This window comes from Sceloporus undulatus, chromosome 3, assembly GCF_019175285.1.
Source record: "Sceloporus undulatus isolate JIND9_A2432 ecotype Alabama chromosome 3, SceUnd_v1.1, whole genome shotgun sequence".
NCBI classification, from domain to species: Eukaryota; Metazoa; Chordata; class Lepidosauria; order Squamata; family Phrynosomatidae; genus Sceloporus; species Sceloporus undulatus.
Window position 1 is genome coordinate 184,855,903 of NC_056524.1, and position 13,094 is coordinate 184,868,996.

The 13,094-nt window shown below is 40.1% G+C and overlaps 1 protein-coding gene and 1 long non-coding RNA gene across 6 annotated transcripts in view; one reads left to right on the forward strand and one right to left on the reverse strand.

The window, feature by feature from the left end:
• Positions 1-4,037, forward strand: part of LOC121925023 — a 41,825-nt gene extending 37,788 nt beyond the window's left edge. The window contains exons 2-3 of one of the 2 annotated variants that reach the window (XR_006102789.1): positions 3,057-3,156; positions 3,277-4,037. This is a non-coding gene — a long non-coding RNA (uncharacterized LOC121925023). The remainder of the gene's footprint in view (positions 1-3,056; positions 3,157-3,276) is intronic. The other variant, XR_006102788.1, reaches the window with a different exon arrangement.
• The window catches only part of LRRC27 (leucine rich repeat containing 27), an 84,529-nt gene that overhangs the window by 17,429 nt on the left and 54,006 nt on the right, over positions 1-13,094 (reverse strand). For all 4 annotated transcript variants that reach the window (XM_042456714.1, XM_042456716.1, XM_042456715.1 and 1 more), the window contains one exon: positions 4,739-4,875. In XM_042456714.1, coding sequence (XP_042312648.1) covers positions 4,739-4,875 — 137 coding nt within the window. The remainder of the gene's footprint in view (positions 1-4,738; positions 4,876-13,094) is intronic.

Sequence of the window (13,094 nt, forward strand, 5' to 3'; positions counted from 1 at the left end):
TTTGTTTTATTTCATTAATTTTTATTATTGCTTGTTTTTATTTTATTTCATTAATTTTGATTATTGCTTGTTTTTGTTTTATTTCATTGTTTATTATTGCTTGTTTTTGTTTTATTTTATTAATGTTTATTATTGCTTGTTTTTATTTTATTTTATTAATTTTTATTATTGCTTGTTTTTGTTTTATTTCATTAATTTTTATTATTGCTTGTTTTTATTTTATTACATTAATTTTATTATTGCTTGTTTTTGTTTTATTTTATTAATTTTTATTATTGCTTGTTTTTATTTTATTTTTTAATTTTTATAATAATAATAAATAAATAATAAACAATTTATTTATATACCGCCCTTCTTAAAATCAGGGCGGTGCACAACAAGCATACAATGATACAATTCTACAAAAAATGGATTAAAACAGTTCAATAAAAATAATAAAATTCATGCCGGCAAAACAGTGCTGACAAAGGGGGGGGGGAGGGGAGGAGAGCATTCTGGGGCAAAAATCAGGGGTAGGCCTGCTCGAAAAAGTAGGTTTTCAACCCCTTCTTAAATTGGGCTAGGGAGGTGGCTGAGCGGAGCTCGACGGGCAGCGAGTTCCAGAGGTTGGGGGCCGAGATAGAAAAGGCCCTCCTAGAGGTGGAGACTAATCTCCCCTCTGGAACTCTTAGCAGTTGCTGCCCGGATGATCTGAGTGTGTTATTGCTTGTTTTTATTTTATATCATTAATTTTATTATTGCTTGTTTTTGTTTTATTTCATTAATTTTATTATTGCTTGTTTTTGTTTTATTTTATTAATTTTATTATTGCTTGTTTTTGTTTTATTTTATTAATTTTATTATTGCATGTTTTTATTTTATTACATTAATTTTTATTATCAAATATATACACCCCTGCCTTGTTTTTTATTTATTTTTTCATTATTTTTTATTATTAAATATATGCAAGTGCATTTTTTGTGTATTTATGGTGCTTTGAATGCTAACAAGTCTGCCTTTCTTGGCCAATTATAGTGATGATGATGATGATGATGATGATGATGATGATGATGATGATGCTGATATCAAGAAGCCTCTGAGACATGGCCAATGTAACTTGCTGTGATTTTTACAAACTCATGCGCAGTGAAGAACAAACCCAGTCCTTGCCCAAGTACACACTTCTGAGAGTAAAGTTTATCTGAGGGCAAGTACATTTCTGCATTCTAAGAATAATGCCACAAATGTGTCCTCCATTTTGATCATGCCTAAAAACATGCATTTATTTAAAATTTTTTTTAAAAACCTTCAATTTTTTGTGTGTCCTCCATTTTTCTAACAAATTGGTATTTGAAAATGTTGCCCTACATTTGTCCTACATGTGTCCCGGTTTGGAGGTCCTCACTTATGGCAACCCTAGCTCCATGACCCCTGGCTTGAGTCATTCCCTCTGAGGTCAAACACAAGGCATGCAATACAGTGCGCCCGCGCCATACGCGGCGCGCCATACGCGGCGCGCCATACGCGGCGCGCCATACGCGGCGCGCCATACGCGGGCGCGCCATACGCGGGCGCGCCATATGCGGGCACGCCATACGTGGGCGCGCCATACGCGGGCGCGCCATACGCGGACTTGAGCGTATGCGCTCAAGCCGCGGCGCGTGCGCGGGGCGGAAGGGGCGGCGCGTCCCATTCAATTGAATGGCCGCGTGCGCCCGTTGTGCCTCGCGCCACCGCGCACGAGCCCCATTGTTTCCAATGGGGCTCAAGCATAGGCGGAATTCGCCTTACGCGGCGGGATCCGGAACGGATCCCCCGCGTAAGGCGAGGACGCACTGTATTAATCACATGGCTGGGCATCTTGTTGTGACCTGAAGGAGCACCTCATGCCACACCAGTAGCACAGTAGAGAAGCATAGAATCATAGAATTGTAGAGTTGGAAGAGACCCCCAAGGGCCATCCAGTCCAACCCCTGCCATGCAGGAACTGTCAATCAAAGCATCCCCGACAGATAGCCACTCAGCCTCTGTTTAAAGACCTCCAAGGGACCTTGTCATGGGGAACCTTGTCAAAGGCTATGTGTAGACAGATATCTGATGTTGTCCTAAGTGCTCCAAATTTTCCTGAAAAATCAGATACAAAAAATGAGTTATTTTAAACCAGTTAGAGGGAGAGATAGGGTGGATTTGGTGCAGAACTGGCCTTACGTTGTGAAGACAGTCTGCACTTCTGTCAGTGAGGAAGGTGGCAAGGAGGGCAGTGGGTAGGCCAGCAGGGGTGCCCTCACCGCCTTCCCCACTGCCATGGCTCCCTCAGCAGAGAGAGACAGGACAGTGGGAAAGCCAGCACCTCCAACTTCCTGTGGCAGCAGCATTGCACACCTTCAGCAGCGGAGTCACTCCTAACCCCCCCTTCCCCAGTGACACCACTAATCTAAGTTGATCAATACAACTTTATTTTACCACTTTCTGGAGATTTTCACTGTGTCTTAGAGGAAAAAAATGTTCAGTGACTCTTCCTGAAAGCAATAACAGACAGAGAGGTAGAGGTGGACTATGAGTGTTTGTCAAATAAAGAATGGAAAGAATATTAGAGAATGTCCAAGGTGTGGCTTGGGCAATTCTAGAAGTTGTATGCCAAAAGAAAAATTTGTCCAAGCTCTGGGAAAGTTACTGGGAGGGTCACAAACCACCCTTTGGTCTGTAGGATTTTGGACATAAATTCAAAATGGACAAACCACCTCATCAGCCTAGATAGTAATCTAGAAACACCCACCATGTATTTATTTTATTATTATATTTTTAAAAGTACATTTAATCTATTCTTAAATTATTCAAGACAGTACATTCTGTTTTAAATGCATATTACACAGCAGGTAACCTTTTCTTGCTGTTTCCCTGCATGTGTCTACAAAATAGGAGCATAAATATGCCTATATGCAAATATAGTGTTTGAAGAGTTCTTCAGAAATTGCATCAAATTTTGACTCATAATTGTAGTAATAGTTTTGTCTATGGACATTATTTTTATTGTTTTTTGCAAAATATGTGAAGTGCTGAAACTTCTGAAATTTCAGATAGCATTCCCTTTCTGTCTGGACAGAAGAGAAACAGGAGGTCCATGATTGTGCCATTGGTTTCAGAAGCAGCAACCACAGACCTTCTTCTCTCTGATCAGTAGGTATCAATTGTTTTGTTATCAGCAGCTGTTGAAGGAGAAGATAGCTTAAAGCACTTAACTACAAAGGCCCTGTCTGCTCTTTTCAAGCTCTTTGAAGTTTTTTTTTCTCTTGAAAGCAGCAACGTATGAACATGTTTGTTCAGAAGAACAACTGTTATTAAATCCCAGAGAAGAACTAAGTTGCAGCAAAGACAAGTCCAGCAATGCCTTGAAGACTAACAGCTTTATGTGTGCATACTAGTGATGTAAGGATATTCATACATTTTCTCCTCAGTGTAAAAGGTATCTTGATAGGTCAAGAGACTCACTGAAAAAAACACCTGTTGACTCCTATGAATTTCACGTTTGGAGATTTTTTTGCAGTGTGTGAGGGTTTTCTTTTTTGCATGAAATACTTTGTTCCAAAATATGGGGGGTGGGGGGGGTGGGAGGAACCTCATAATCTTACTCAGGGATGAGATTTTAAAAATATTTTTCATTGTTGTCAGCAAGTAAGAAATAAACAATTTTATATTCATAGTGCACATACACGTGCAACACACATAGGAAAGAAAGTGACAGGGAAAAATGACCATGCAATTTGTAATATTTCAATGCAAAGTTTAAACATACGCAGCACACCAACAGTAGCCACAGAGGACACAGTAATATAAGTGTGGGCAATACATGGATATTTTCTTTTGCTGGGGGGGAGGTGTTGGGGGTCCCTATTGGTCTCACCATCACCACTAAGTTTGATGCTCAGGCAATGGCAAAAAGTGGCTCTTTATATATGTTGCCACACCACCAAATTTCAGTGGCAGGTCAGTACGCCTCCTCAAAATGAGTAATTCTGCTTTGAAACAAAGTACACAGGGAGTACAGCGCTTCTTTTGAAGTTGAGTGGTATGCTTCAAGTAAATTAAATAATTAAATAAAAATACCTGGAAGACCCTTCCTCACCCACCCACCCACCAGCTTCCTGGAAGGGATCACAGGCTTCAGAATTAGAGAATTGTTTTAAAGCAGAACTTTCCTTTTGGGGTGGGGGCAGTCTTTTTGCTACTGCTGTGTTAAAACAAAGTGATTGGAGACCATAGGTTTAAGAAGCTTATTAAATTAATCATACTATTAATAAACTAATTAAAAATTTTAAAATATCATATTACTCATAAGTAAACAGTACAATTATAAAAAGTCCAGCACATCCATTTGACTGTAACGCATGGTCCATTGCTAAGGCCTGTCTGAATACAAATATGTTTGCTTGCTAGTGGATGGACATCAGGAAGGTGCAGTCTAGAGTGAAAAGATGTCATAACCACAAAGGAGGACAAAGCACTGTAAAATGTAGGACATTCAAGAAAATGTAGAACATTACAAAATAAAAGCTAGAAACACTAATATAAATTTAAATTTATGTTTCTTAATCATACTCAAAATGGAGAATATTGTGGAATTCTTCCTGACAGAAGTTTCAAAAGTAGGACATGTCCTGGAAAAGGAGGATGTCTGGTCACCCTGGTTGCAGTCCAAAAACATCCAAAGGACCATATGTTGCCTACCCCAAGTTCAGTACACTTATATCTTTGTCCTCACCTTAAATCATCTGTTGTTTTCATGGCATTTATATTTGTCTTCTCCGTGTTTTCATCTTGTCTGGGTGGTTCTTTCCAGCCTTCTAGCTTGTCATGATATTTGACATTATCAGTAGCATAAGGTGCATGTTGTGAAACCTGGAGAAAAGGCACATTATGGCATTAAAATACATTGAGAAAAGAAGTATGGGATTTCAGTGGCTGAAATAGCCATAAGATTCAACTTGGTGCAGGGCATTGTTTGTGTGCTATAGACACAGGTGGGATAATTTCTTCTGGAGTAATCTAATCTGCTAATATGGAAACTAATAAAGGCACCACATCCTGTCTGATCTTAAAAGCTAAGCAGGGTCAGCCTTAGTTAGTACTTCGATTGAAGATCATTAATGAGTATCAAGTGCTGTAGGCTATATTTCAGAGCAGAGAACTGAGAAAACCACTGGTGAGTATTCCGACAGGTGACTTGAAAGCATACACACATATGTTAAAAAAGAATTTCATCAACTGAAAGTCTTTCTTTACACAAAAGAACAAAAGCTCAATTCTATACCAAATCTGGCAACTTAAACAACAACTGAAACTCTTATTATTAGACATCCATTATCAGATGGAGTTGCACTAAACACCTCATTCAGTTGGAGATCTGGTTGCCTAAGTACATCAAAGTGCACTGGATTGCCTAAGTGCACCACAGTATGTCTTTCTCGAAATATAAAACAACAAAGATGATGGAACTTGCATTTTGCAAAGGGGTTGAGAGTCAGTTGGTCAGTCAATCAGTTAATCAATCAGTAACTTCATTTGTATTCTGCCTTCTTCCCAGGAATGGGATCTAAGATGGTTTACAGCATAAAAGGATCGGCACTGCTTTTCTGTCACTGGAATGTCCCAGCTGAACAGGATTGCCTGATTTAGATTGCCTAAAGAAACCCATGTCTCGTATGTTGCATAACGTGGATCACCATTGGCTCAGGTAAACACAGTCCCACATTGAGAATAAGAACTGGCAGTTCCACCGCATCATTATAACAGTTGCCTGAGCAAACTTGGACACATGGAAGCCAATTTTAAGGACTTCTGTAATCCAAGTGTAGTGGCTCTGCACATTCTCTGATAGATTTCTTTAGGCAATAAAAGTTAGTTTTTCTCTTTTCATTTTACTGTAAGCATTCAGAGTACTTACTCCTGTTAAATATACAAAGAAACAAATAAATGGAAATCATAAACTGACAGCTCTAGCCTGCTGTGCTCTGCTAGTATAATTTCAAAACATTCTTACAGATACAATGCATACACAAAGAGAAGGTAATAGAAAGGTGGCTTGGCTGACATCCAGGAACAGCAGCTGCAAAAAGATGGCATTTTCTTCACTGGAATTTTCCTCCGGGGTTCAGTGTTTTGGATTCTAAAGTGTGGATCAACATTTCACACTTTAAGATGTGAATTTGTAATAGTATTCACAAATCATGGGGGTATCACCATCATACAAAAACTGAGGTGCCTCAGGCCTATAGACTGCTATCATATTATGTCAGATACCACCAACAATGAAGCAAATGGCCTCTTGCAAATAAGTTGTTATATAATTGTAACAAGAACTGGCTGTCAGGTGTGAGAAATTTTTTCTTTCTATACATCCTGAATTTTACCTGAACCAAACAGTATTGGCATCTGCTGATTTTTATTTTTATTGGAATGTCATAAAGCTGAATACCATCTCAAAACAATGTGAGGAACCACAGGGAGCCACCTGCCTTTTCGCCTAGACAACAAGCTGCTGCCAGTTTTAAAATAAGCAACAAAATAAAAAGCAAAAACAAAACTCACCATGAGCCATCTCTCCCAAAAAGAAGAAAGAGAAAGATAGAGCAACCTCTAAGCATCCACTAAAAAGAGGAAGGGGGAATGTCCTGCCAGTTGCTTCCTATTCTGCTAAATTGGGGGTGGGGGTGTTCAAGGAAAAAGTGTTGCATACAGATGTATACCAAATAGCAGAAGGGCCATTACTCAACACTAGTTTATAATTTGCCAAATTTTTAATTCACTAAGTGCATCCATGCACAACAGCTCTGTGAAGTAGCTTATTAGATGAGGTTCCTGGCAAGAACTATCCACTGGTGAGATGACAGTGATCCCTAATGACAGAGAATAAACCCATACCTCAAAGCCCCACTCCATCACAATGTTTTTTGAAGTCACTAAGGGAGAGCAGCGGCCTTGAGGTTGCCCCATTGAAAGATAATACCAGGTAGGCAGACTGAGTCGTTTATTATTCTTTTAAATTGTAAGCCGTCTTGAGTCCCAATTTTGGGGGAAACGCAGATCATCACCACCACCACCACACTAAAAAACCAGTAGACAGAGTCTTCCTTACTACAGGGCTCTTCCAAAATAATGGAAAGAGGTGAGAGTTCTTGTTCCTCACTTATTGCTGGTTTGTGCTACCTCCATGTCTACTGTCAGTCTCTCCAGATATTTTAGTCCCTGAGAACGATAGCAGGGAGGGAGGGAGAGAATATGAAGGAAACAGTATGAGTTCATAACCACTTGACCTAGCATCATTCAGATCACCTCAGAGCCTTTGTTCAGTATTGGCTCTGGATGCTGTGAGACCTGGTATGGGGATACCTTCTTTCTTAAAGGAACAGTAGCCTAATACTCATTAGGTGAGCTGCAAAAGAATGACCCTGATAACTTCTCCCGTTTCCACAGTAGCAGCAAAGATAGGTAATGGCTAAGGTACTGAGTGTGAACTGCAAATACTGAACCACACATGCTCTGATATATCCCAGAACTGGGGGAAATGCCATGCTCTGGAAGGGAATAAATGTCCCTGCTGGTGCTGGGAATTGCCAGTGGATAGTCTGAGACAACAGAAATTTCTTTTGGTTATTTTGAAAAAACAAACAAAAGCAAGCCAGAAAACTACAGCTACAAATACCATCAGCAGCATTTACTCCACTTGTAAGACACCTGTGGAGTGACTGTACTGCATTTCTGCTTAAACTGTAGCCATTATTTCTAAATGTGCATGTGTACCTTACAGTTAGCATAAATAAATTTTATGAAGATTGACATACGTATGCAAAAACATGCATATACACAACTTTTTGATTTTTTTTTTCATTTATGCTTAGTGGCCACCCTATATCTTGCACCTGTTTTTTTTAAAATGTAAATGCCCAGGTGGAATTTTTCTGGGGGAGGATGGGATGACTATTTTGTTGTCTCCCTACTGGTCAAGGTCATGATACTGAGTTCTGCAATAAGCTTACATAATAACACTGCTTGCACCACAACTTCTAATGTAGACATTTAGGATCTGGGTAGCATAAGCTGAGAAGTCTGGGATACAGACACAGTGAAACAGCCAACAAAAGAAAGCTAGAGCTCTTGTTCCAAATTTGTTCATTTATACAATACTGTCCTGCTATCCAAAAGTCCAAGTAGAACTGGACTTTGGGGCAAGATCTGCCCCTTCAACTCTGCCCACCCTATGATCATCCAGATAATAGCAAGTGATCTGGATGATATCAAACAGGTTTGGCATCAGCCCATTGATGCAGCACGGTGTTAGCATACTCTACACTCCTCTTGCTGAATATGAGGTATTTCCTCCCACAATGATGACTAAGTGAGTCCCATCACAAAAGCAGTCAAAGATACACCTTCCACCTCACCACAGCCTGTGTCCCCATTCACCCTTTCTGTCTGACTATCCAGGGATTCTCTCAAATCCAATCAATGTTTTATCACTCTGGAGTTAAAGTCATCAGCCTTTCTGGAGCCCCTTTGTCAGTTCCACGGGAAAACCATCAAAGCCTTTGTTACACCATGTAGTAACATCAACCACCCCTTGAGACTATGAAATAGGATATAAATATCCACCCTAGACATACCATAACCCATTTTCTTTTATATAGGAATGCAAAGCAGTTGTAAAGCATGGAATGGTGATGGGAAGGAAAAGGGAGAAAAATTAGTTTCTTGCTAATACGCATGGGCATCTAATGGAGACCTATACAAGATCATTAAGACCAGGGTCTAAAATTATCCAGTTGCACCATTGTCTATAATAATCAAAATCCAGAACTTTCAGATATGACATTAACATATAAAATCCTTTCTAAAGGAGTCTTTGCTTCATCCAGTTTGCTATGAAATAAATTACTTTGGCTTTTGAGAAATTGCCTTAAAGAACATGTCAGGGACACTCAATGAAATCTTGATGAAAGCCAGTCCACATCAGACCTTATCAACTCTTGAAGATTTCTCAAAGAAGGCAAGTTATTTTCGGAGAAATGCTGTGTGGTAAAGCAAATATGAGCAAATTTCAATAGGTGAAGGCTAAAAAAAAAATATCCCAGGGAAGGATTTGAATTTTTGTTCAAAGAAAGATTTGTATGTGCTTTACAGTGCTGGCATTCTGGCAAGGTCAAGAGAACGTTAATAAAGTGGTAAATGTTAAGCAGTCTTTTTTGTTATAAATTTGAAGATCTGTTAGTAAACACTGGAAATGTAGAGGATAAACACATCTGTTTTTCTGTCCTAGATTTAGGTTTTTGTTTTTCATGAGACTGGAAAATGAAAGGCTTTTCGGTGCACTCAAAGAAAAGAAAGGCCCAGTCTTATTTCAGTCTTCACATCCTAGAAATGGTTGTGCCATATAAAATGCCTCCGTGTAATGTGTGGGTCAGGTAAGCTTCTGAAGTGTGTGTCTGTTTTGAGGAGGGAGAGTACTGGTTTGTATGCAGGATTGTGCTCCTTGGTTTAGAAAACAAACATCACAACGTGCACTTCAGCAGTGGAGAGGGAGAGCACACACCCTGCAAAGAGCTATTAGCAAATAAAATAAGTAATAAAGCAAACTTTAAGAAATAGCAGACACAGCTGTGGGGGGGGGGGGGGCAGGGAGAAGGCAGCTTTGCTCCCCATGGCACAATTATTAGAGCATTTCTTTACACAGATAGTACAAGTGAGTTTGCTGCCTCTACAAGATTTTTACTGAAACCATGTGGTGCCTTAGTCACAATTCATAACTATGAGGTTATTAACTTAATTTTCTTTTATCAGATTATTCCACCCCTTTTCGGTTCCAAAGATGTAGTGGTCAAGGTGGCTAAAATAACCAGCAACTAATGGAATAAAATAACCAACCAATTCACTCCATGCATCTAAGATGGTAGACTAAAGTCTATGAATACTTCTTTCTCTCATTTAGTTAGTCTCAATGGTGCTACAAGATCTGTCAGTCAAGCCACTCGCCGCAGTAATTGTGCCACTGTGAGAGATACAAATGGTATTTTCCCTTGGAATGAATTTTTTGTTCAGCAAATGTGTCAAAGCATTGAGTAAGGGAGTGGGAGGATAGTGACAATAAGAAGCCTTCATAAACAATAGCTGTAATTATGTCTTAATATAAACTATAGATGTAATTATGTCTTAATAGCCAGGGTGTGGCTCCTTTGGTTCTCTTGATGTTTTGGCCTACAATTCCCATTAGGAGGCTGGAAAAGTTATTGCAGTTCCCAGAATCCTTCAGACGACATGGCCCCTTTACCAACTTGGTTGGGGGATTCTGGCAGTTTGGGTCTAAAAACATAATCACTACAACTTCTGGAGGGTTATGGGAGTCCTAAAGTTATTTTTGTTATTACTGTGTGCCTTCAAGTTGCTTCAACTTATGACGACCCTAAGGCAACCACATCACAGGATTTTCTTGGCAAGATTTGTTCAGTGATGGTTTGCCTTTGTCTTCCTCTGAGGCTGAGAGAGTGTGACTTGCCCAAAATTACCCAGTGGGCTTCCATGGCTGAACAGTGATTTGAATCTTGATCTTCAGAGTTGTATGAGAACCAGCATGACACAGTAGGTTTTGAATCATAGAATCGTAGAGTTGGAAGAGACCACAAGGGCCATTCAGTCCAAGCCCCTGCCATGCAAGAAATCTCAGTCAAATCATACCCGACAGATGGCCATCCAGCCTCTGCTTAAAGACCTCCAAAGAAGAAGACTCCACTACACTCTGAGGGAGTGTGTTCCACTGTCAAACAGCCCTTACTGTCAGGAAGTTCCTCCTAATGTTGAGGTGGAATCTCTTTTGCTGTAGCTTGCATCCATTGTTCCGTGTCGTGTTCTCTGGAGCAGCAGAAAACAAGCTTGCTCCCTCCTCAATATGACATCCCTTCAAATATTTAAACAGGGCTATCATATCACCTCTTAACCTTCTTTTCTCCAAGCTAAACATCCCCAGCTCAGTAAGTCATTCCTCATAGGACATGGTTTCCAGACCCTTCACCATTTTAGGCGCCCTCCTTTGGACATGCTCCAGTTTCTCAATGTCCTTTTTAAATTGTGGTGCCCAGAACTGGACACAATATTCCAGGTGGGGCCTGACTAAAGCAGAATAGAGTGGCACCATCACTTCTCTTGATTGAGACACTATACATTTATTGATGCAACCTAAAATTGCATTGGCCTTTTTAGGTGCCACATCACATTGTTGAGTCATGTTCAACTTGTGGTCTACTTGGACTCCTAGATCCCTTTCACATGTAGTCTCGTTCAGCCAGATGTCGCCCATCCTATATCTGTGCATTTCATTTTTCCACCCTAAGTGCAGTACCTTTCATTTTGTTAGTTTTGGCTCAGCTTTCTAGTCTATTCACGTCATTTTGAATTTTGATCCTGTCCTCTGGAATATTAGCTATTCCTCCTAATTTGGTGTCATCTGCAAATTTGATGAGTATGCCCCCAATTCTGTCATCCAAGTCACTGATGATGTTGAATAGCACTGGGCCCAGGACAGAGCCCTGTGGGACCCCACTGGTCACTGCTCTCCAGGATGAAAGGGCGCCATTGTTGAGCACCCTTTGGGTTCGGCCAGTCAACTAATTACAAATCCATGTAACAGTTACGTTGTCTAGTCCACATTTTACTAACTTGTTTGCAAGAATGTCATGGGAAACTCTGCCAAAGGCCTTACTGAAATCAAGATATACGATATCCACAGTATTCCCTTCATCTACCAAGCTGGTAATTTTATCAAAAAAAGAGATAAGGTTTGTCTGGCATGACTTCTTTCTCTGAAACCCGTGTTGACTTTTTGTGATTATGGCATTGCTTTCTAGATGTTCACAGACTCTCTGTTTAATGATCTGCTCCAGAATCTTTCCTGTTATTGATGTCAGACTAACTGGACGATAATTGTTGGGATCCTATTTTTCCCCCTTTTTGAAGATGGAGACAACGTTTGCCCTCCTCCAGTCTGCTGGCACTTCTCCTATTCTCCAGGAGTTTTCAAAGATTATTGCCAATGGCTCCAATATTACATTTGCCAGTTCTTTTAATACTCTTGGATGTATTTCATCTGGTCCTGGGGACTTAAATTCATTTAGATTAACAAGGTATTCCTGTACTATCTCTTTACTTATTCTGTGCTGAAATTCCCCTTTTCTGTCCTCTGCTCCATTATCCTCAGGTTGAGCACCCTTTTCTTTTTCTGAGAAGACTGAGGCAAAAAAGGTGTTGAAGAATTCTGCCTTTTCTCTGTCTTCTGTTAGCATTTTGCCATCTTCTCCACGCAGTGGCCCTACCGTTTCCTTCTTCTTCCTTTTGCTGCAGACATTTTTCAAAATAGCCCTTTTTATTGTTTTTAACCTCTCTAGCAAGCCTGAGTTCATTCTGCGCTTTACCTTTTCTGACTTTACCCCTACACATGCTTGCTATTTCTTTGAATTCCTTTTTCATGATTTCCCCCTTTTTCCATTTCTTATACATGTCCCGTTTAAAACTTAGCTTAGTTGAAAGTTCCTTAGTCATCCATCCTGGTTTCTTGAGACACCTCCCATTTTTTCTTTCTCAATGGAACTGTTTGAAATTGTGCCTTCAGTATCTCCTTTTTCAGAAACTCCCATCCGTCCTGAACTCCCTTCCCTTTTAGTATTTCTGACCACGGGATCACCCTCAATACTTCTCTAAGTTTACTGAAATCCGCTCTCCTAAAGTCTAGAATGTGGGTCTGACTATGCCTGGTTCTCCTTTCCACTTTATAGCAAACTCCAGGAGAACATGGTCACTGCCACCTAATGATCCCACCACTTGCACCCCATTAACCAAGTCATCCTTGTTGGTTAGGTTCAGATCTAAAATAGCTGACCCCTTTGTTGCTTCTTCCACCTTTTGGGCCATGAAATTGTCTTCCAGGCAAGTGAAGAATTTGCTAGACCTTGAGAATTTGGCTGAGTTTGAATCCCAGCAAATATCAGGATAGTTGAAGTCACCCATCACTACTACATTCCTTCTTTCTGAGTGCTGGACTACAACTCTGGAGACCAGGGTTCAATGTCCAACTCTCA